Below are 22284 nucleotides of genomic sequence, written 5' to 3'. Positions count from 1 at the left end.
AAATGTTACCGACTTAGAAATGCGTGGCGCCTGACTAAATGGACGTTAATGGCCAGCTGCTGGCAACGAACTAATGGCAAAAACACCAGCAACAACAACATCAGTAATAAAATTATCGCCAAAGGATGATGGGCAGGGTGTAGGGTGGAGCGATCCGCTGGGGCGGGGCTCCGAGTGGTGTCCGGAGTGTGGCCCTTTATGAATTGCTCACACGCCCAGGTGGACACGGAAGCCGACAGAATGGCAGAATGACAGGAAGGACGGACGGATGGAAGGAAGGAAGGAATGGCACTTCGGTAGGCACATTAAAATTAAATTGCAAATTAAACATCAAAGTAGTTCAACGACAGAATAGTGAAATGAGTTCATAATCGGATTTGACGACTTGTGAAATGGTTTTAAATGGCTGCCAGAGTGCCAGGAGAGCGGCAGACAAATGGCTGCACAGCCGAACGGAACGGAACGGATCGGACCGGAGAAGTGGAAGGGGTTTAAAATCCACTGAAATTATAACCATAAAAAGGCAGCTTCAACTAAATGTATGTACCTACTAGCAAAGACAATACATATACATATGTAACAATAAGATGCGTAACGACGAACTTTTGGCACTCATATTTTTCTGGCTGGCTGTTTTCTGTTCAAAAACCAGAGAGAGAGAGAGCGCTCTAGAGCCAGCCGCTCTTAATCTCTCAATCAAAGACTATACAATAACAAGATAACATGCGTGAGCGGCCGAAAACCGGTTCTATGGCGGGTCACTACGTCCCATACACAGAGAGCGCGCGCGGACTTTAAACTCTCTTTTCGGCTAAGCTTCGTCTCTGACCAAAAGCCCGCTGCCCACAGGCTTCGTCTGTGCATGCATGTGCATGCATTTCGCACAGTGGGGTCTTTGCCTATATCAGCTGGATAAATTAATAAGAGACTAAGAGTTCAATACATTGTTTCACATTGAAACAATTTTCAACTTTAAGTGCTTACATCTCATATTCTCTGGAAAATTCTCTTTTATTTTATGCAAAGCGCTCATACAATTTGTTGACCTGTGCAACCCCTTTTAGGCTGAGCCCACTGTGCCGCTCCAAAGACTTTAGCATTGATACGTGTGCACACATATTCTCAAGCATTCTAGATCTGCCTGCATGCATACGGTTTTTTACAGAGCTGGCTAAATATACCCTTTACTTAAGAATTTTTGTATGGTTATATATGTATGTTTTGTTTTTTAAATATAGAATGTATGCATATAATGAGCAGATATACATATGTACACTAATAATATGGATTGAAATGGAACGAGTGAATCATTGAACTGATTGAAGCAAGGTCAAGGGAACATTTTTCAGATCCATGAATCCCATTTTTGTTTGTGCCCCTCTGCTTTTCCTGTGGCTCTTCTCGTTGTTGCTGCCACCGGCAATAAACATTAAAAAAAATCATCAAAAACCGGCAAACGGTTGCTGTATATCCAACGTCTCCTGAATTCTTCAAAAATCGATATTCTTATGGAAGAGTCGTGGAGCAGTGCCAGAGCTGATGTTGTCAGCTCTTCGGTGACTACGGCGGTCACAGCGGCGGCTGCCTCCGACACCATCGTTTTCCCCATGGAATGGCACAGACCAATACCCAGACCCTTCCTCCTCCGGATTCTATAATGTTTCCCGTGGATGACGAAGCGACTCCTAAAACTGTTGGCTCTGCGGCTTGTACCAGCGGTTGACTGACGCATATGCGTTATTAAATCTGCATGTGTGTGTGGCTCTGTCTGTCCGTGTGTGCTGTTGTGGGCTGTTGTGTGCGGGTGTATCTATGTGGCTCTGCCTCTGCCTCTACGTCTATGACTGTGCGTGCTGACAGCAATTTGCGTATCAATATGGGCACATAATGCTTCGAAAATGATTTCCAAAATTTGCATTTAAATTAAAAATTATATTTGCAACACAAATAGACGAACGTCGATGTAGTGCTTCGGGACGGGGTGTGTTTCGGTGACGGTAGTAGTAGTAGGCACTGCCGTCCGACTACAACAAGACGCAAAAACGTCAAAAAATGCAAATTTAGCAAATTTTAACAACATTTTTAGTTGTTTCAACGTTCGCTTCCGATAGAAATGCGCTGCGCATACGCAACGTATGCCGCCGCAAAATGGATGTGAACGCATACGCACACACACATAAGCATGCAAGCTGCCTCGCACACGCATACGACTGACACACACACACATTGCAGCATGACAACAACCGTTGGCCGAATTTTGCGGCTTTTGTAGCTTCTGTTTTGGATTGGGCAACCATCAGCCACGCCAAACACACGGCTCTGAGTTGGAGTCTCCTCTGTGTAGGAGGTGTCTACATTATATACTACTTACATATGTGTTTAAAGCAATTTCTTTGTAGAATATCCGAGCTGGATAGGTTTATGGAATGAAAAGCCAAAGCAGAAGTTTTTGAACCTTATCCGGACGGTATATGGATGAGAGCATTCGCTGGAAGACCGGCCGCGGCGGCCTACAAATCAAATTATCACCAGAAACTCCACTTTTCAATCAGTTTTCTTTCGAAATTTCTGATAATAGCGATATTGGAATATGTTTTCAGGAGTCGGTGAAGTCTGATAAGTCGGACTGCGTCCCACCTCGAAAAGCGACCGCTTTGGCATCGTTGTGGCATTCCTGGGCCCCGGAGTGCACACGGAGGCGCACACAATCGTCCAGAATGCAGCGACGACCATTTGTATTGTGCGATGGGAAAACAATGAGAGCAGCAGCCAAAAGGAATCCATAGCAGTCCGGGAAAGCAAAAGCAGCCATTGTAGTGGCTCCAGTTTCCAGTTTTGGGACAGAAGCTGGAGCTGTAGTTGTGGCTGTGGCTCTGGCTATATAGTACTTTTAGCTGGAGTTGATGTCGATGTGGTGTTGGCTGCGGATGCGGATGTATTTGCTGGTATTCGGTGCTAGTGCTGGTGTGTGTCAAAACAAATTTCATTTCACATTCAATTAAATTAATTTAAACACCATTTGCAGTCGGGCGAATGGAAGATGGGGAAGGGCAGCGGCAAGAACAGAAACAGGAACAGGAGCAGGAGCAGGCGATTGGAAGGTATAACAAGCTGGTGTAAAAGAACAGGACGGGAAAGGAAAGGATAGGAAAGGAGAGGACCCGACGGGGTGACCCCCGCATAGCAGGCGAAGATGCCGATGCCAGTGCCAATGACGACACAGCTGGATATGCAGGACAGAGAATGGTGTTCGAGTAGTGAGGCGTACATGCCACATGCCTGTGCCACGTTTTCCACATTTCTTCACTTTACCGTTAATGGTTTTATCTTTTGCTTACTGCCCTGCCCTATCCATGGTTCTCTCCCACTACCACTACCACTCCCACTCGCACTCCTAGTCTATCCCCCTAAGATCGATCGATCCGGGCCGAAGCTATGGCTGAGACCGGGACTGAGACCGATGCCGGAACCGAGCAAACGAATTCGAACAGCGAGTTAATATAATTACAGAAATAAAGTCTGGAATTTTAATTAAAACACAACTTCATTTACAGCCGCAGACGCCAGGCGGCCCAGTCGAGTTCTATCGAGCAGCACGCCGATGCCCATGGCATGGTTGGAACAGTAAGACCAGTCGGTGGATGGGCACACTGGGTGGGTACTGGGGTGGAGGGTAGTGCAGTGCTAGAGAGTGCTGTTAGAGGTGTCACCCTCCCATACTCGTATAAATCTTTCATTTCGCAGTCAACTAGCGTGAACTAGTATCCATACTAGCAGTAGACCTAATGACCTCACCCCAATCTCAAATATTTACTCTAACTTCACTTCACAACTATGATCTTGCCTCAATCTACTACTCAGTCATTCCTCTTGGGCTCGTTCCACATGTACTCGCACTTGGAGTACTTTTAATATTACCTTCCCTCCGGAGCACTTTTCACTGTTTTACTGCTGGATGGCAAGCAATGTTGGGGAATGGGAATGCGGCCGCATTTCAATTATGTTTTTACGGCTTAGAGTTAATTGAAAAGAAATTCGTAGGCAAACAGAAGACACCCGACGGGATCTTGCGCCAGTGAAAAAATAACATATACATACATGCAAATACATACATATACATATGCAAATGAATATGTATTGGGATTTATGTATATATTCATATTTAATATTGCATATTTTCCTTTGTATTGGTTTGCGAGTTTCGCTATTGACTTTGGCGACTTTCAATTAAAGCACGTAATTGATTAACACTGAGGCATGCATAAAAATGGAAATGGAAATTGAAATTATATTTACTTTTTATTATTTTCCAGCTCCGCCTGCGTTTTGGACATACGCTCTGCTAGTTTTCAGGGACGTGCCACGATCAAGGGGCATCTGCAATTTATATGACGTGCGAAGCCAGTTAATATTCGTAGCCAGTAATAGAGTTAGCATAGGGTACACGGCACTGCTGAGTATTATTTGCGGCATTAAGGTATCCACTATAACGTATCCAAATAAGTATTCCACTCGTGTACCCATTGCCAATTCGTTGAACACAAATCAGCTTAGGTTGGGATTGTCGCATGCATTTTCGGATTACACCGATTTGTAATATTTTCTGTCGTTTCATCAATATGCGATTAGCAATATTATTTTTTTGTAAATGTAAAACATGTAAAACGAATGTTGGGGACATCGCATGGTGAGAATGAGCTTAGTTGATGTTGTTGCCGATGATTTCGTGATGCTGTAGGGCGACGTCATATTGTATTTTTGAATAGTGCTTAACTCTTTGGCCGCTTGCGAAGGGCCAATTCTAAACCTCACACAATCAGCCAGAGACCCCTGGCCCGGATTTGCATAATAAATGAGAGGCAAAAGCCAAGCGGCTACTGTCACATGGCCACTGGGCGGCAGCCATTGAGAAAGGTACGTAGACGAGCATGAGCATGAGGATGGGGACGGGGATGGGGATGGGAAACCGCCCATGTGCCACCTATAATGACGATAATAATGATGAAACAACAGACACATGCCACTGCACCAACATCAGAACCTGCTCATAGACGCAGACAGGTGTAACAGGGAGGCAGCCATCGAGTTGACTTGAAAACACATACACACACACGTATGCCGAGGCGGTCCTATATGCACCCAGGGTGGGGTTGGGGCTCGGACAGAGAGTGGCAGAAGGCAGACAAACTGCTGACATTGCGGGGGGCGACACGAGCAAAACAATATGCAAATTTGGTTGCATACTTTTCGGATGCAGCGTGAAAATCATTGCAGCTAAACAGACAGGCCCGTGTCCTCCCCTATCCCCTATCCACTAACCACCATCCACTGACCCCTCCCCAGAATCAGGCAGACTTCACCTTCAGTCAGAATAATCAAACAAATGGACAAAAGCCATAAAGAGAGACAGTAGCACACAGACAACGTGAGAGAGAGACGGAGAGTGACAGAGACAGAGAAACAGTAGGAGCAACATAATGCCTTTCCGGTATCCAATAAACCGACTGCACTTGGACAGTCCGGATTTCCGCCTGAATCATTGATGAGCTATTAAAGTCATTTATATTTTGCTGTTTGTTGTTCGTTGTTCGTCCAACTTCAGCGCCATCAAAGCACGGCCAGAACCTGGTTCCGTTCCCCTGAACAACCCCTTTGACCCGTTGCAGCTGGAGGCTTTGCTTGAGGGTAATTTTTGTACATGTATGAATGTATATTATTTTTTTTTCCAGTCATCAGAGGCCCGTTAGTCTCCAAAAAGCAATGCTAGTAAAATTTATTGTTGGTAAACTACAAATTCAAGTGGAAATTTCAATTACAATAGCAAGAACCTTTCTGTCTTTTTCAACCAGTCGACTGCAGTCGATTATTAACTTAATCGCTAGGAAGAAATATATATTTTTTTAAGGATTGTTTTTTAAGAAATATTCATCGCAGAAAAGTTTTAAATAGATATTCAGCTACTTGTAAATCTTCTCGATTGTTCCTGCAACTCGTTTAATTTCCCTGAACAATTAGCGAAACGGAATTATAGTTTTAACCGCTTTTAGCAGCAGTCGGCTCGACCGCTTTAATTGAAGCGGGTGCGGGTGCGGAAACTGCAGACAGGCGGCCTTAATAAAACTCAACTCATGTTACGGAACCATGGGCAATGGGTAGGAGTGGTCACCTTGCCGTCCACAATACGATGGCTCGCAGAGGCGGAAAAAAGTTGAAGAAGCCAAACAATCGAACAGCGCCAGATACCGATTCAATTCCCGGATGCTGTTATACCATGTTACAGCCGCCCGCCTGGGTGGCAATGGTGGGCAAATGCAGATGTGGATGTGGACGACGACATGGAAGTGGCAATTGCCACGACGACAACGCGCACGACAAACGATGAGCCGGCAGACAGACAAACAGAGAAGGACGAAGCAGAGGATGAAGCTGGAGATGGAGATGAGGACGACGACGAGGACGTTGATGGAAATGAAAAGATAATTTACCCGCATGTTTCAACTTCAGCGTGTGCCACGCCCACCAAACCACACGCGCAGACTGACAAGCAGGAGAGGCCCTGGCTCCAGAGTCAGGGCTTGGGCTTTCCCTCGTTTCATCTCATCCTTGGAGCCGCCGTGGCTGTTGTTGTCAGCATCAGCGTCAGCATCAGCATCATCCTCATCATCGTGGCCACTAATGCTAATGCTGGTTATCTGTCTATCCATCAGACGGCCATGTTATGATGTAAATGCTCCAGCTACCGTTGGCACTGCTACTGCAACTGCTCCTCCTCCGCCTGCTGATGGGGATAATAGCCACCGCTATCCGGCCCCATTCCAGCTTCATTCCAGTTCAAATATGTCGCTTCCCTCTTGTCATTGGGTCTACATCAGGCACAAGACTGCCAAACATTTCGTCTGTCTACAAAGGAGGAGGGAAGGGTACACGAACACGTACACGTAAGCCAGTGTTCCCGAAAACTCCAGCAGGCCGCCAAAAAGTGATTCCGCAGATCTCGTTTTCGGTCTTACCAAAATCTTAAGATGTTTTCACATTAAATGGATCTGCTTTGTAGAATTCGCGGAGGCAAAGAGATTCATCCACCTTCGCCTTTCCTTTGTCGCGTCAATAGTTTTAAGGTGGAACCAGAAATGTCCATATTTCTAAAACTGCCAACTTTCGAATCTTTAGGATATCTGGAACATCTCCCTCCCACAAGGAGTAAAGGGAACCATAGAGACGCATGCACAGGAGAAGGCAAGGCCCACAAATTTATTGTTCTTAAACATCTGAGCATGAATAGCCATAGCCCCTGCGATCCTAGTGCTGGCCCAAGTCTTGGGACTGGGATTGGCACTGGACTGAGTTTTGGGTCTGGGTCTGGGTCTGGGCCTTTGGCAATGCTCTCTGGCTATATTTGAATGCCAAGTTGCCAGTTGTCACAATGTGAGTGATATATAGCCAAAATGTCAAATGTCAGCGAAAGACATTATTACTGGCTAGTTGATCCGTCTCCGTCTCCCGCTCCGACATCCGAGCTCCCCTCACGGCATCCCTTCTACGTCTACGTCTGCGGATGTCGCCGTCTGCCATGATAATCGATACGCACAAATTCAGACAAACAGACGGCAAGTCGCACAGACAGAAGGCGGAGAGGCCAGACGAGACGGGCAGAGAAACCTTTGAGATGGAAGTGGCACAAGGGGTTACTTAACCCCAATTTTAAAGCCATTCTCATATATGTACGAGTGTACAAGGCATATGTATGCCTAAAATCATTCAGACTACTCACGCAGCACATACATACATACATACCTCATGGTCAGAGAGAGGGAGGGAAGGGAAGGATCAGAACTCATTTCCAGGAACATTTAATTGCTGGATTAAAAAAAAGGAAAAATCTGAAGATTATTTAATATATAAATGTGAATGTACTCTTAACAACAAATACTAAAATTTAATAAAGCGTTTGAGTTTTTTTGAAGCGTGGCCTTAGTCAGTTCGGAGAAATTGCTTTACGAGGCGTGCAATAAAAAAAAAAATCCAACTTTGCTTCATTCCCGATGGTTTCACCAATTGATCTTTAGGTTATTACTTTTATAACATATGTACTTTTAAAGAGCTGAATTCAAAGGGGCTAGTTTTGAAATCGTAAAACTAATCATTTTCATTTTATTTCCATCCACTTTGGGCTTCTTTCTATCAGTGTATCAATCCGTCTAATCGAATATATCAACATAACCATTAGACAATGTATTTAACACACTAACAAATTTAAAATTTATAAAAGCAAAAATGCGAAATTATGATAAAAAAAATATAAAAAACAAAAAAGAAGCCGCAGCCGGCGACAAGCCTTAAGAAGCGGAAAAAATACATTTATATATCCCTATACATATTTATTCTATATATGGAGGGGACAGAGAGAGAAGGAGGCTGAACGTGACATTGGCCGGCTACTGTAAGAGCACCCACAGAATCAGACCCGGCTGTGGGCTGTGGACTGTGGGTGCCAGAGTTCTGGCGACTTGAGCGCTGATGATGTGGATAAAATAAACATGGGACATTGGTTTGGCCAAGAAGCGGGCGAGCAGGGAAGCTGAGAGGACTAACAGGGGGAGGGATTTGTGGGGAAGACGAAAGCGTGTTTAAACATTAAAAGGACCATTAGATACGCCTTAAAGTATGCTTCAAGTAGATTATCTTCCATCAGTTTTGTTTGCTTACTTGGAATTGTTTCGCTTCATTTTTCTCGTTTGCAAACACCCTCAAACACATAGAACCGTAGGGCTCTATCTGTGTGGGGTGCTGTGTACCTTCTTTTCTTTTCGCCTCTTGCTTCTCCCATGCAGTAGGAAAGCATCTGTTAGTGACCAAAGACAAAGAGAAAGCCAGAGACCAAGACCAAGACCAAGACTGAAACGGAGATGAGCACTGGCCAGTCGAAGTTATTATAAATTGTGCGCGTGTCCTTGTAAAATAACATCAAGTGAACCTAAAAGGCCACAATATAACACACCGGAGACTACCCACCTAACCACTCATCTCTGCCACCGTGCCAAGACCCCCCGTCGTAGGCAACAGCAGCACCACATTCTGGCCAAGTCTTTGCCCCGTCTATGCTCCTTAAATTACCGAGAAGTGCGCTCTGGGTGGCGCTTATTGCTTTTGCCCCATGGCCGTGGCATGACTGATGTGATCGGCTGTCTTCAAATTGCCCATCCCGGAACAGCAACCTTCTATGGCTGAGATATCAGTACGAGCATCTTCATGCAGCTCATTCAGAACAGCTATTGGCTATGTAATACGGGTGTGGAAATTTATCCATGCAACTTCTGGACCACCACTGCACGGTGGATGGAAATTCCGTTTTTTTTCGCCTTAACCTCCACGGTAAAGCCAGAAAGTTGAAACTGGGAATATTGGCTATTCACATTACTAATGAATTTCGAATTCATTTTCTGACCGATGCGACCACGCTTTCTCCGCCACCAACATTAAATAATTGCATTAAATTTAAGTTTTTAATTTTTTGAAAGTACAAATAATTATAATTATGTATTCATCATTGTACATTGCTAAGTGGCTTACTTACTTACCGCTTGCTGGTCCAATTCGGGCCACTGGGGAGACCCTTCCACGGCAAGGTGTGGACCGTGTCTGGTGCGCCTACCAAGCGAAGCTCTTTGACGTGCTCCGGCTGCCCCACCATCGACCTCTGTCAGAAGATCTGCTCAGCCTGATCGAGCAGAACTTCACGATGATCTCGAACTGCAACCATGACTTCTATCCGGCCCACATGACACGGATAACCGGAACAGGAACTTGCTGCCTCGAATCACCAACGACATGCTGTGGCCTATTGCCGACTACTTTATATTCCCCCGCCATTGCAGTAGGCGGCGGAGGTGGAGGTGAACCTTGCAACAGCCACACGACGCATATCGATGTAATACCTACATACATATGTAAGTGGTCATCGCCTAAGCCAGACATGGTGCTTTTAGATGGATTTTTGTGCGGTGGCGCAAGATGGCCTTAAAAATTGATTTAAGACATGTAATCTATGGACAGCAGGCACCTCCTTCCCTGCCAATCCAATATGAGTACCCGGTCCGCCGGTCACTCGCTCTACTGTGCTCGGCTCCACTCGTTGGTAACCAGAGTCAGAACCATGTGTGAGCACCACCAACTGGCCAACTGGCCGAGCGGCACGGAGCGGCACTTGAGTTAAGCTGTGCAAACGTTTGCATAATCACGTTCCAATTTAAATTGCTCTATTTGCAGGGACAGGGACTGGGTCCGGGACCGGGACCGGGTCCTGGTCTCGACATGGTTCTAGATCTGGTTCTGCTCTGGGTCTTGCTTCTGGTGCTGGTAGTCTGTCCGTCTCCTCTCCTCACTTTCCACTGTTTCGCCGTATCTATGAGCGGGGGGCGGGGGTGTGGCATTGGGTGAAGTGGCTTTGGGGTGGCCATTGCCATCGTTTTCGACTCTCAGATTGGAAAAACTGGATAAGTTTTATTAGCTAACGCTGGAGCGTTGCCATGGCCGCTATGCATGTCCCTTCCCACTCCTTCTGTTTGCCAAGTGTGTAGAACTATGGAAAAATGTGATTGTGATTTTGATTTTCCTTCTTTACAATCTGAATCTGTCTTCTCCATCGCACCCCATCCATCTCTGTGTTTCCCTCATCTGACGGGCCATCGGAATCAACAGTTGCCAAGAGCAACAAGATGGGGGAAATCCTCATACGAGTCCATTAATTTACTTCGATATATTTTGGAGTGCAGAATTGCTCACTCCACATGGCGCTGGCCATGAAGGGTATTAAGTACTTGGGATTTCATAACAGGCCTTAAAAAATGTTAATTGCATGCATTCATTTATTCCTAATTGCGGAACGGGAATGTATAATTGAAATAAATAGACGGTAGCAAAATCCATATTACCATTTATTGAGGCTTTTTCACTGAGAACTCGAAAGGCCTTCTCATCTACATGACACGGTAAAAGAAAAGAAAATGAATTTATATAGTATATACATATATATAAAAGCACTTAAAGTTGAAAGTTGTTTCAGTGTGAAACAATGTATTGAACTCTTATTCGCTTATTAATTTAGGCAGCTGATATAGGCAAAGGCCCCACTGTGCGAAATGCATGCACATACATGCACAGACGAAGCCGGTGGGCAGCGGGCTCTCGGTCAAAAACGAAGCATAGTCGAAAAGAGAATTGAAACCCCCCCATAGAACCGGTTTTCGGTCGCTCATGCATGTTATCTTATTATTGTATAGTCTTTAATACAAGAGAGCGGCTGGCTCTAGAACGCTCTCTCTCTCTCTCTGGTTTTTGAATAAAATTTCAAGAGAGCCTGGAGCCAGCTCTAGAGCCAGCCAGAAAAATATGAGCGCCAAAATTTTTGGCATACATATTGTTATAAATATTGTCGTTGGTAACAGTCCAACGACTTCCACAAGGAAGGCTGCCGGCCTGGATCATCTGTTGTGCCAAAAAGGGCAATAGAACCACTAGCTTTTCGAGAAGCCTCATTCGCATCATTCCCGAAAACAAAATGATAATGGCAACGGCTTTGTTTCAGCTTTGGAACAAAATAGTTTTAATGAGTGGATCTCAATGGTCTTATGACCTGAATGGGAAGCCAAAAGATGGATTCTATAGAACTTAAACGAATTTAGAATTAGTTGAAGGGTATGTTGTGTATTTTACAGGGGATCAGGGAATATATGGTTTTTTGGGGGAACCGCTAATCCCAGCGACTGCACTTCTCATCCCTTACGATGGGCAACCCGCTTATACCGTCGTCGGGCTCGTTGGGTGACGGATAGACGCGCTCGCCGGTGCCGGGATTGCGCTGGCGGTTGTGGTTCTTCATGGTAAGCATATCCCAGTCGAAGATGTGGCTGTCGGCGTAGTTAAGGCCCAGCCGCAGCATGCGGAACATGCGGATGAGCATGGCATAGTCGGGCTTGTCGTAGAAGCCCAGCCCGCGGCAGTAGTTCAGGTACATGGGGAACTCGCACGGAAAGCCCTCGCAGAGCACCCCGTCGCTTATGGAGAGCTTCATCTCGTGAATGCGCTCGAACTTCTGGCGCTTGGTGGAGGCCTTGATGTTCTGCCAGGGCAGGGTGCCACGGTTGAAATACATCAGCACGTAGCCGACAGACACTAGGTCGTCGCGCCGGGACTGCTCCACTCCCGCGTGGGATCGGATGGAGGCATAGCGCGCTGTGCCTGTGAGGGAGCGTTCCTCGCGGTAGGGCATGTGCACCCCGGTGGTCGTGTCCAGGTACTTCTTCGCCAGCCCGAAGTCGATCAGGTACACTATCTTTGCCTGCCTGCTCAGGCCCATCAGGAAATTGTCAGGCTTGATGTCGCGGTGCACGAACCCCTGCTTGTGCACGTACTCCACCCGGCTGATCATCTGCTCGGCCAGCATCAGCACCGTCTTCATAGTGAATGCCCGCTCGCAGAACTGAAACAGCCGCTCTAGCGATGGCCCCTGGAGATCCATTACCATGGCGTTATATTTTGGCTTCTTGCAGTAGAAACGGATGCGCGGCAGGCCCACGGCGGGGCGCAGAGCCCGGTACACACGGCGCTCGTAGTTCAGTTGCGGATGGGTCACCGCTGTGCTCTCCACCTTTATGGCTACGTGTTCGCCGCTCCAAAGGTAGAGGCCCAGGTAGACGTCCCCAAAGGATCCGCTGCCGATCTGTCGGATCACCTTGTAGCCTCCCACGCGAATTTCGATGTTACGCTTCTTCATTTGCTCCATGGCTGACTGCTACAGCTACAGCTATAGGTACTGGAGCTCGACCTGGAAATGTTCTTTTCCAAAAATATAATTCGAAGCCTTCTAAGAAAATTGAATTAATTGTCAACGAAAATTTAGACCCTATCATTTGATTGGCAAAAAGTAACTAGAATTTGTTGTAAGTTCTCCTACTTGTAGTACGAGTAGGAATTTTTTATTTATGCTGCATATGACCGTTTCATTTTCTTCGTTCGGAGGGCTCTATTTTCCTGGTGGCATCTTCTTTCCGGAAAACAACTCCTCGAGTGTCCTTCTGGTGGGACAGTGCTTTGGCGCCGCTTTGCGAAAAACGATTACGCACTAAGCCTATAACTTATGTTGATGTTTTCTTTCCGTCTTAACATTTGCAAATTTGTCATTTTTTTCCATTGTACCGCCTGTGCCTGGGTTTTCCCTGGCTTTGGCTTGGCTTTATCTCACCAATATTTTGCCAGAGTCCTGCTCTTGCTTCTGCTCCTGCTCCTGCTTCGGCTCCTGTCGCTGTCCTGTCCGCTTTTCGCTCTCCTTGTGACCAGCTCAGGGAAGGTGATTTTTCGCCTCCTTTGCCTGCTAATATTATTGTGCTTCTGTTATGTTTGGGGCTCCTTTCTCTATCCCTATAAGTAGTGGACGACGTTCTGTTCCTACCCTGCCATTTTTAAGCACTGTTTGCTTATTCCAGTAGCGTTATCTCCCCAGTCTCCCACTGTCAATCCCGATCCCATTCTCAGTCCCACCACATCCCATCTCATGCCCTGTCCGTGGTCTGTGTATCATATTAAACTAATCCTAAATGGTTTCTTTACGGTACATTTGCGGCACTTGTTAGCCAATGGCAAGGAAACGACACATACACCTGCATATTGTTGGCTCTCTGCCGGCTAAACATATTTATAAGTATAAAATTAACAAACAAAAATGTACATGCTGCAAAGGTACTTGAAGTTAGCTCTGAGGTAAGCTAACAGGTGAAGGTAAAGGTACAGCCAAATCCGAAGCTCATGTGTTTGCCAGTCAGCTATAAGAAATACGATTAGGGGAGTTCTTAGGAAGGAGCTGCCAGTGGGGCAGATATGTATGAGTCCTCCCACAAAAGATCTACAGAAGTCCGAGTACTCTATGGCAGTCCAGCCATCAGTATTTTGGCGCACAGTACTTTGCCTCTTGATTCGATGTTCTCAAATATTCCCAGTAATATGGCTTACGAGTGATTCAATTATTATTCAGTTTGATCAGAAATCGCTTACCAGCTCAAGGACTACTCCAAAGAGCTCCAGCTACAGCTTCAATCAAGTGCTGCCATGCTCACTCACTACAAAATTTCTTTGACTCAATCAAATGGATATTGAAGTTAATGCATCAAGCCAACCAGGTTAATCGAAAAATGCTTACCTTCCGGTGCCGGAGCTCATTAAAATGCAAAAGGAATCTATCAATTAATTAGTAATTCAATCAATAAATTTTCAGTCACTGCCAAAGTGTTGCCGTATTGATTAATGTCACGCTAGTCGAATGCAAATAGAATGCCGCTAATTGAGCAACAAATTAGAAAACTATGAGAATCATCATTAGCGCAACAGTATCGCCTCCCCCGACCACTGTCGACTACCCCGCCCACACACGGACTAATGATGCAACCCCGGAATCCCCATTGCGTGGAGTGGACTCGGCCGTGAAACTTAACTTGGTCGAAATTATATTTGTGAAACCAATTGAAAGGCTCCCGACACATTTGCATGGTCATATGTGCCTACCTATAAACAGTGCCAGGTAGAATTATAGTGCTTCTCCTCTTAATATGAATACACGAGAGTATCGAGAGTTGCACCGACCACATTTGCCACACTTTAATGGGGAGCAGAGTTTACTTTGCGGAGAAGTATTATTGTCGTGTCATATTAGACAACTAAAATCAGTGCAATCGGTTATCTATCACCATAAGAGTAAATAGCATAATTATTCGTTTAATTTTTGCTAACTTAAGCAGGGACCGTTAATAATGATTATTTTTTATTTATTTTTTTCGAAAAAATCATCCACTTAAAGTAGCCGCACAGAAGAATTAAATAGACCTTTTTATTTTTTTTATTTTTTCGCTCAAATATAAAACTCAAAGTTAAATAATGAAAAAATCATTGGAAGCTGTGAAAATATTGATACATATCCTTACTAATTAAGTCAAGACGAACGCATAAAACATGTTTTTCAATTTAAAAAAAAAATATATTATATTTTTATGAAAATATGTATACATTTTTATTAAAGCATGATTATTAAATTGTGGTAAAGCTTGCTTTCTTTATACATGCATGCATTTCCGAACTGGTTGCTAGTAGAAGCTTCGCTCGCCATACATAAGCTTGCATAGATATTGAGCGAAAATATAGGCGGAGAATCTTAGTAGTTGCAGAGCTTTAACAAACATTCAAAATTGTAAACAAAATGTGCGGTCGAACTGCCAGAAAGCTTTTAATGTTATGCACAAAATTTTGGCTCTAGATGAGCTTATCATGATCGTATTCTAGCTTGCAGTAAGAGCACGCCTGGATTCTGGAAGTGCTTTACTATGCCTTCCAATGCAAGAGATGATCTACAGGGTGCGTCTCTTACCGGAGTTTTTGCAAAAACTTCTTTTTGTAAAATTGAACAAATAAATCAATTAAAAAAAAAATTATAATATAAATTCCTTAAAACATGTTATATGCTTTCCGTTTGACTTAATTAGTAAGGATATGTATCAATTTTTTCTCAACACCCCATGATATTTTCATTGTTTAACTTTGATATTTTTTGCTCAAACATAATTATTATGGATAATCATTAATAATAATTAATAAAAATAATTATTATCAATAATAATTATCCCAAAAACTAAAAAAAAATTATTATTGTGTGATTTTTAAATTATAGCTTATAATGATTACGGTCCCTGAACTTAAGTTAAGTTTTGTGACTGCTGCCAGCACTTTACGAGTACCCCTTATTTAAAGAATAGTCTGCAACTTATCTTGGACTTGGAAAAAACTTTTAGCAGCTTCCACCTTCCGGAAGAAGCTTCCTCTGAATCGTACTGCTATTATTCTGACCGCAGCTGTATGTACGCGTTTGTATGTACCTGTTCCTGTCTTTCTCTGTGTCTGTGTCTGCGTCGGTGTCTGTTTCTGTCTATGTGTGCCGACATATCGAATCCCAATTTGGAAACTCGTGTCCGCTGTTGCTGCTCATTTATAAAGTTATGCGCTAATAAATAGTTCACAATCGACGTTAAATTGGCAGTTTCGACCGATAGGATGGGCGGGAAGTGGGGTTTTGGGGTTGTGGGGCTATGGGGCTGTGCGGCTGTGGCGGGTGCTCCGCTGTGGAGGTAAGTCTGCATATAGAAGCTGCCGCAAAATGATAATAATTACGTGCATTATGTTTAATGCAAGCGATGAACGAAGGCTGGGGGGAGTGGAGTCCATGGCCGTGTGTATAGTTGCCATTGATTTCAGCTTTTAATTTGAGGCCATTGTTCTAATGCACACGCACGAACACACCCACGCACATCCCTTCGGCACGTGGCAGGATGAAGTGGCATGTATGTAAATGTAGATGCCATGGACAAACAATGGCCGCTAGTTAGTTTTATCGCCGGTCGCTTTCACAACTATTTTTGCCCCAGTCTTTGTGGGGGCTTTCTCTCCTCCTCTCCTCTCAGCATATCTTGTTCTGAATGTTCATTTTTGAGCGTGGCATTAATTAAAACACAATCATCGCGAAAATTATGCATGCCGCCGCCTCGTCGATGGGCACCATTATTTATTGAACGTTAAAGGCATTCAAATAAATAACACAGCCACCGGGCATCCACGACAGTTGATTAGCTCCGTCCGGGAATGCAATTCCCACAAATATCACTCATGCTGAGCAATTAGAGCGGCCTGCAGCAGGGGGCAGTGATGGCAGTGGGTGCGAATTGGACAGTTTCCGTCTCCCGTTTAATGTTGGCTTCAAATGAGCGCGACAAATAACAAATCATCAAATAATTGCAAACATTGTCAGATTAAAGTAGATTCGAGTGGCACCAGATATCTGGAAATAGCTTTAGGAGATTGGGGCCTATTGGGGCTGCTAACACTGCCCCAGTATACCCATACCCCAAGGTTCAGATCCTGTTAGTCCAAATTTTAATATAGTCCCCATATGAAAAATTTCGAATTTAATGCCATTCAATTTTAAGCTCTGCCTAGCGCCATCTGGCGCGAGATGGGCGACACTGCTGTCTTCTTTTGGCAGTGTCTCACGCGAAAGGCGGCAACAGTTTGCGGCGGAAAAACTATGAGTGAAAAAGGAAATTTACCAAAAAGATGGGAAGGGTATTAGGATGCATAATTCATGTAACGACTCTTAGTAAATACTATCACGGTATCACGGTTTTAAAGAAATAAAATAAAATTAGAAATTTAAAACACTTTGTCCATTTAGTTGAAAAGCTCACTTTGCGCCGCTATTCTCGGACACCGTGGAATCACAATCGATATACATATGTATGTATGAATATAATTTGTTTGGAATCGAGCCAAACTGCACGACTTGTCTTAAGAGGCATTAATTACAGTTATTGAGAATCAAAACATAAATGCTAGTTAAGCACAAAGCAATATTTCAGTGCACATATCGTGGGCACCTGTAAAACACGTGCCACACAAGGAAACGAGGCCCCAAAAAGCAGACAAGGATGGAGCGCAGGGAACAGGACAAGGCACCAGATGTAGGATGGAGTGCATGTTCAAGCACTGAAATGAAACCAAATTGTAAATCGTATTAAAATAATTACATTTAATGGCAGCTGATCTCGATGCGAAAATCATTTGTTTTTATTAAGGCCACATGTAATTGCAGCCGCAGCACGTACCCAGCCATATGAAATGCCCCAAATGAGTGCGCTGGGGGAAGAATTGTCCGTGTGGTCCGGTCGATGGCGTTGGCGCCGAACGGGGATTGTACGGAGATTGGATTTTTGGGGTGGTGTTCTGATTAAGCGAGCTCATCGTCCAAATAGGTAACGATTATTTAACCAGAACGAATTAACCTCATTTTCATGGTTCCATAATTAATCCGATTTGTTTAACACACGAGTACGAGTATAAATTTCGAACTCGGCCTACGCAGGGAACAAGTATCTCTTTCAGTTTTTGGGTAATATTGGGCTGGGCTGTTCCTGTGGCTCTAGTTGTGACTGTGGGCACCGATGACCGATCATAACTGGAAATTTATTATCCACAGTAGAGTGGTCCATAAGGGAGTTGAGCTGTAATCAATATGCGATTGTGTCTTTCGCGGGTCGTCCTGCGTATACGCATGGCGGGATGCCTGGTGGAGGAGGAGGATGTGAAAACTACACGAACTTCATGAATTGTAGGAACTTAAGCCCAAAGAGGGTTTGGGTGGGATGGTGCGAGAAAGACAATGGGGTAAATTAAAGCAGGGAATTCTCGCCCGAGATACGAGTATATATTTGCAGGCAGTGTCCCAAAAGCTTTCGAACTCGCAATGCGATGTCTTTCGGTCATGATGAATATTAGTGGACACAGCTGTTAGCTAACTAACTGCTGACTAACAGACAATCGTACAACCTGTGAGCCTGACATCGCCGTTAGGTACCTTTGAAGGCGGGTGAAAAAGTCTGGTCCGTTGGGCTTCATCTCAATAAATGCCTACATTATTATATATTTCTGTATTAATTTTCTGCTAGCAACTTCTTCTGCCTTCATTTAGTATCTAATATAAAATTAAAAAAAAAGTAAACTCATTGCTTGGGATGAGTGGAAGATGACTCATAAAAAATCGCCGAGGCTCTTAATAGAACTTTGATACATTTTCGTGACAATATTGAACCATTTGGAAATTCATTGATATTGCTAGCAGGGGACTTTAGGCAAAAATGAACTGTCATTCCTCGATCTACAACAGCGGACGAAATAAATTCCTTCCTCAAATATTCAACCTTTTGGCGACACGTATGTATGTACATATGTACATACATATGTACGTACGTGTATACGTTACAGTTGAATAATAATATGCGTGTCCAGTTACAAAATGATCAATCGATCGAGATCTTCTCACGCCAGTTACTGCACATTTGGAGAGGATTTCTGTAATTTATGCAGTTGCAATGAGGAAATAATTGATCGTGTGTTTCCTTGTGTTTCCTAATATTCAAATAAATTATAGGAACCACAATTGGCTGAGCGAACGAGCTATCCTTGACGCCAAGAATAAAAATGTCTACGAACTCAACAATGTAATTCAGTCCAGTGAACATATAAGTGATTAGGGGAAAACTACTTGAGTAGGAGCTAGGATGTAAAATAAAAGTCGATTATAGAGGGAAGCAAGTGTGGAAGCACGATGACGGACCGTGGGAATTGGGGATAATTGTTTTTACAACAAAATTTATGTATGTTCTTTAATGACATTGCCCTTTGCATTTCCGATCCGATAGCTGAGCGCAGCTTCGCTCGGCATAGATAAGCAGCGAGGAGTCGCAGAAAACAAGGAGCGAGCTTTTAGAGAGCAATTATCGTGGCAAGCTCAAGCGAACATATTTAATAACAAACATGGAATAATGACAGGGGTAACGCAGCTAGTCGGCTGGGTTCTGCTCCGAACAGGGAAGATATTCTCATTCCTCGAGGTCCCACGATCCCAACTGATACGCCATTTTAATTAAAACGATTGCAATTCCCATATTTTCTTTTATTATTATCTTCTAGGAAAAATATTATTCTTGATAAAAGTTTCTGCTTAAAGTCTTTCCAGCATATTGAACTATCTAACAAAATTATCAGAAAGTTTGTCCAACCTCGGCTAACAGTATATTTTTAGACTTTTCTAATCGCAAAATTTGGTAACGTCACGCCAGTAACGTTCGTCAGATGCTTCCGCGGACTTATTGCAAAAAAAACAGCAAAGGTTTTTACATTAAATAACTTTGAAAGTTAACACTGCAGATTTCAAATACATGCACAGTAAATTTGTATACAGATAAACCTACCCATTTTGTACCCCAACCTCGAAAACCACTTCTGTTTTATGTAACGAATTTTTACATTTTTCCGGTGATGTTTTTTCTAAATTTCGGCTTTTTGACCATACGAAAGTAACGTAACACCAGATAGGAACTGCTAATATGGTGCTTCATTAGCCTTGGTACAGGGTCGAGGGTAGCATTGTTAACCGTTTCATTTTCGTTTAAGATTTGATAAGTACGTCTTTTGGATATTTCAAGCTTCAGTTGACCTTTGATCTCCATGCAAGACTTGTTGTTTGAACGGCTAGACGTCGAGTTGGCCTCTTGCACCGTTCATCGATGCGTTTGCCGCTCCGCTTAATTTTTTCATATAATTCCGGATTTCTGAGAAGGTTAAAAATTGTGTTTCTTTGTCGATTTAGTCTAGCAAATTTAGCTGGCCAGCTCTTTGATCAGACCGCGATCTTCCTCCAACAAATGTGTTTCTCGTGGAAAAATTGGAACAAACGCCAAACAGATATTTGATGGCATTAGCAACAAGTCGGTAGGTATGCACTCCGAAATCAAAGCGCCATAAACTCAGACCAAGGAACTCCGTCAAAGAGCTGTTATACGAAGGCAAGAAATTGGAAGCGAATAACTTTAAGAGAACGAAGGGCCAGGACTGCGCATGACCGTGGTTAACATAACTCACGTCACCCCCTCCAAAACCACAACTCTCTTGAGATTTCAGTTCCTATATAGATAGACCTATTTGGGCTAAGTCAAGTCGCAAACCCAACTATAATAATTATAGCAAAGAGCGGCATCGTCTCCATTGAGGTATGCGCAGTCGTCGAGAGCGTCAGGAGCAGGCGACGTTCGGAGAGGATAACATTTCGTCTGTTGCTGTTACTGCTGCTGCTAATGGAGACGGGGCAATGGCATCAAACTGCCTCGAGGAGCCTCATCATCAGAATCCCTTCCAAGAACCGCCAGATATTAGCTCCAATCGAATCAGGTGTGAGTACTGGTTAATGGCTTAATGGAGGGGATTGTTTGAGCTTAACGTGGCCTCCTGACTAACCCTTCCTATGTTCTGCCTCTGTCCTCATGGCATTCCTATAAATCTCAATTAGTTGTTACACATTTTATCTGGCAGCAACAAATCACTGCCCCAAGGAAATCCAAATGAAAAGTGTCGCTCGAAGTGGAGCTGGTGGAAGGTGGAAGTTGTCCCCTTTTTTGTGTCACAAGCATTTCAGTCTTCCGGCGCGGCCTTCCTTTAGCCCCAATGTCTTCATGGTAGAAAATGGCAACAACTGCCACAAGAAGCTGCCGGACAATCGTCGCATTTTCCAGTGGTGCCCAACACTGCCCACTGCCTCAATCTTCCACAGCTATGCACCATCCACTCTGCCCCAACTCTGGCACATTTTCGCCTTTTAATTTCGCACTTGGGTCATTTTGTTGTTTGGTGTGGATTATAAGACCACTTCATATTCATGCAACTTACAACCGACCCTACCGGCACAGAAAAAAACTTCCGCCCGGCCCGGCCCGACCCGGCCCGGCCCCAGACAAACCAGACATTTGCTACTTGGGATGCTTGCCACAGAGGGGCAGGACAGGGAAGAGGTAGGCATAAAAACCAGCTGCCTTTTGTATTTAGCCACCAAAAAAGAATGGAAAGGAAAGGAAAGGCAAGAAACGGAATGGAAAGCGATGGGCAAAGAACAACAGCAGCAACAATAAACATTTTCTGACTGGCTTGCCAAGTGCAAGTTGACCAAAATGAAAGGCCAAAAGGGCAAAAACAAAGTGCCTCCCCTTGAACATACCAAACCGGACCATACCGGACCATACTCTCCTAGCCATTCTAGAGGCACCGGCAACTCCACTCGTATTCCCATTCCTTTGGGGCAACGGCGGGACGCAAGCACTTCAATGTCTGCCATTCGTCGTCGTCAGAGGCAGTGGATCCACGGCTCAGATAGGACAATGACGGAAAACACATGGAGCAGGACACAAAAGTACGAGTAACAACTTAATTTTTGGCCTGCTGCTCTTCAAACATCAGGGAGGCTTGGATACCCTTTAGCACAGCAAAATACATGGACATGGTCTCACTCCAGAGATCTCTCATTCAGCGAAATGGGCTTGACACGTTTCGACGGTAAAATGTTGAATGATAATGTTTACAAATTGTAAGAGGAAAATGGTCTACATATTTTAAAATGCAGAGAGCATCATGTGTACTATTGATTCAATTCCATAAACCGTTAAGAGCTAAAATTGCATTGAATCTCCCATCTCTTTGAAATTGTAGTGCGCTGATTTCGATTTAATTTTTGAATATATTTTAAAGACGGAGAACTGAGAAGAATTCGCTGAAATGTGTAAAGCCCCATCCAGATCATTGGCCTGTAACACGTTGAGCGTGCGATAAAACTACCATACAAATCCAATAGTTGAAGGATTGGGCATATAG

General features: G+C 44.1%; 1 protein-coding gene and 1 long non-coding RNA gene across 3 annotated transcripts; one reads left to right on the top strand and one right to left on the bottom strand.

Annotated features, from left to right (window-relative positions):
- The first annotated feature begins 2060 nt into the window (after positions 1–2060).
- Positions 2061–3483, top strand: LOC111070137. 2 transcript variants are annotated; one of them, XR_002607322.2, is made up of 3 exons: positions 2061–2340; positions 2400–2964; positions 3026–3483. It is a non-coding gene; the product is annotated as an uncharacterized LOC111070137 (long non-coding RNA). The 2 variants fall into 2 exon arrangements; XR_002607321.2 differs by having other exon boundaries at positions 2061–2347.
- Positions 3484–11585: 8102 nt separating this feature from the next.
- On the bottom strand, positions 11586–12899 carry LOC111070088 (casein kinase I). The gene has a single exon (XM_022360396.1). It carries the CDS (start codon positions 12779–12781, stop codon positions 11750–11752), a length of 1032 nt encoding a protein of 343 aa, XP_022216088.1. The 5' UTR covers positions 12782–12899; the 3' UTR covers positions 11586–11749.
- Positions 12900–22284: the final 9385 nt, after the last annotated feature.

This window comes from Drosophila obscura, unplaced genomic scaffold (assembly GCF_018151105.1).
Source record: "Drosophila obscura isolate BZ-5 IFL unplaced genomic scaffold, ASM1815110v1 contig_28, whole genome shotgun sequence".
Taxonomy (NCBI): Eukaryota; Metazoa; Arthropoda; class Insecta; order Diptera; family Drosophilidae; genus Drosophila; species Drosophila obscura.
This window is presented reverse-complemented; position numbering and strand designations above follow the sequence as displayed.

Excerpts from the sequence above, each read along its gene's own strand:
- LOC111070088 (XM_022360396.1), bottom strand. The coding sequence starts at position 12,781 with ATGGAGCAAATGAAGAAGCGTAACATCGAAATTCGCGTGGGAGGCTAC.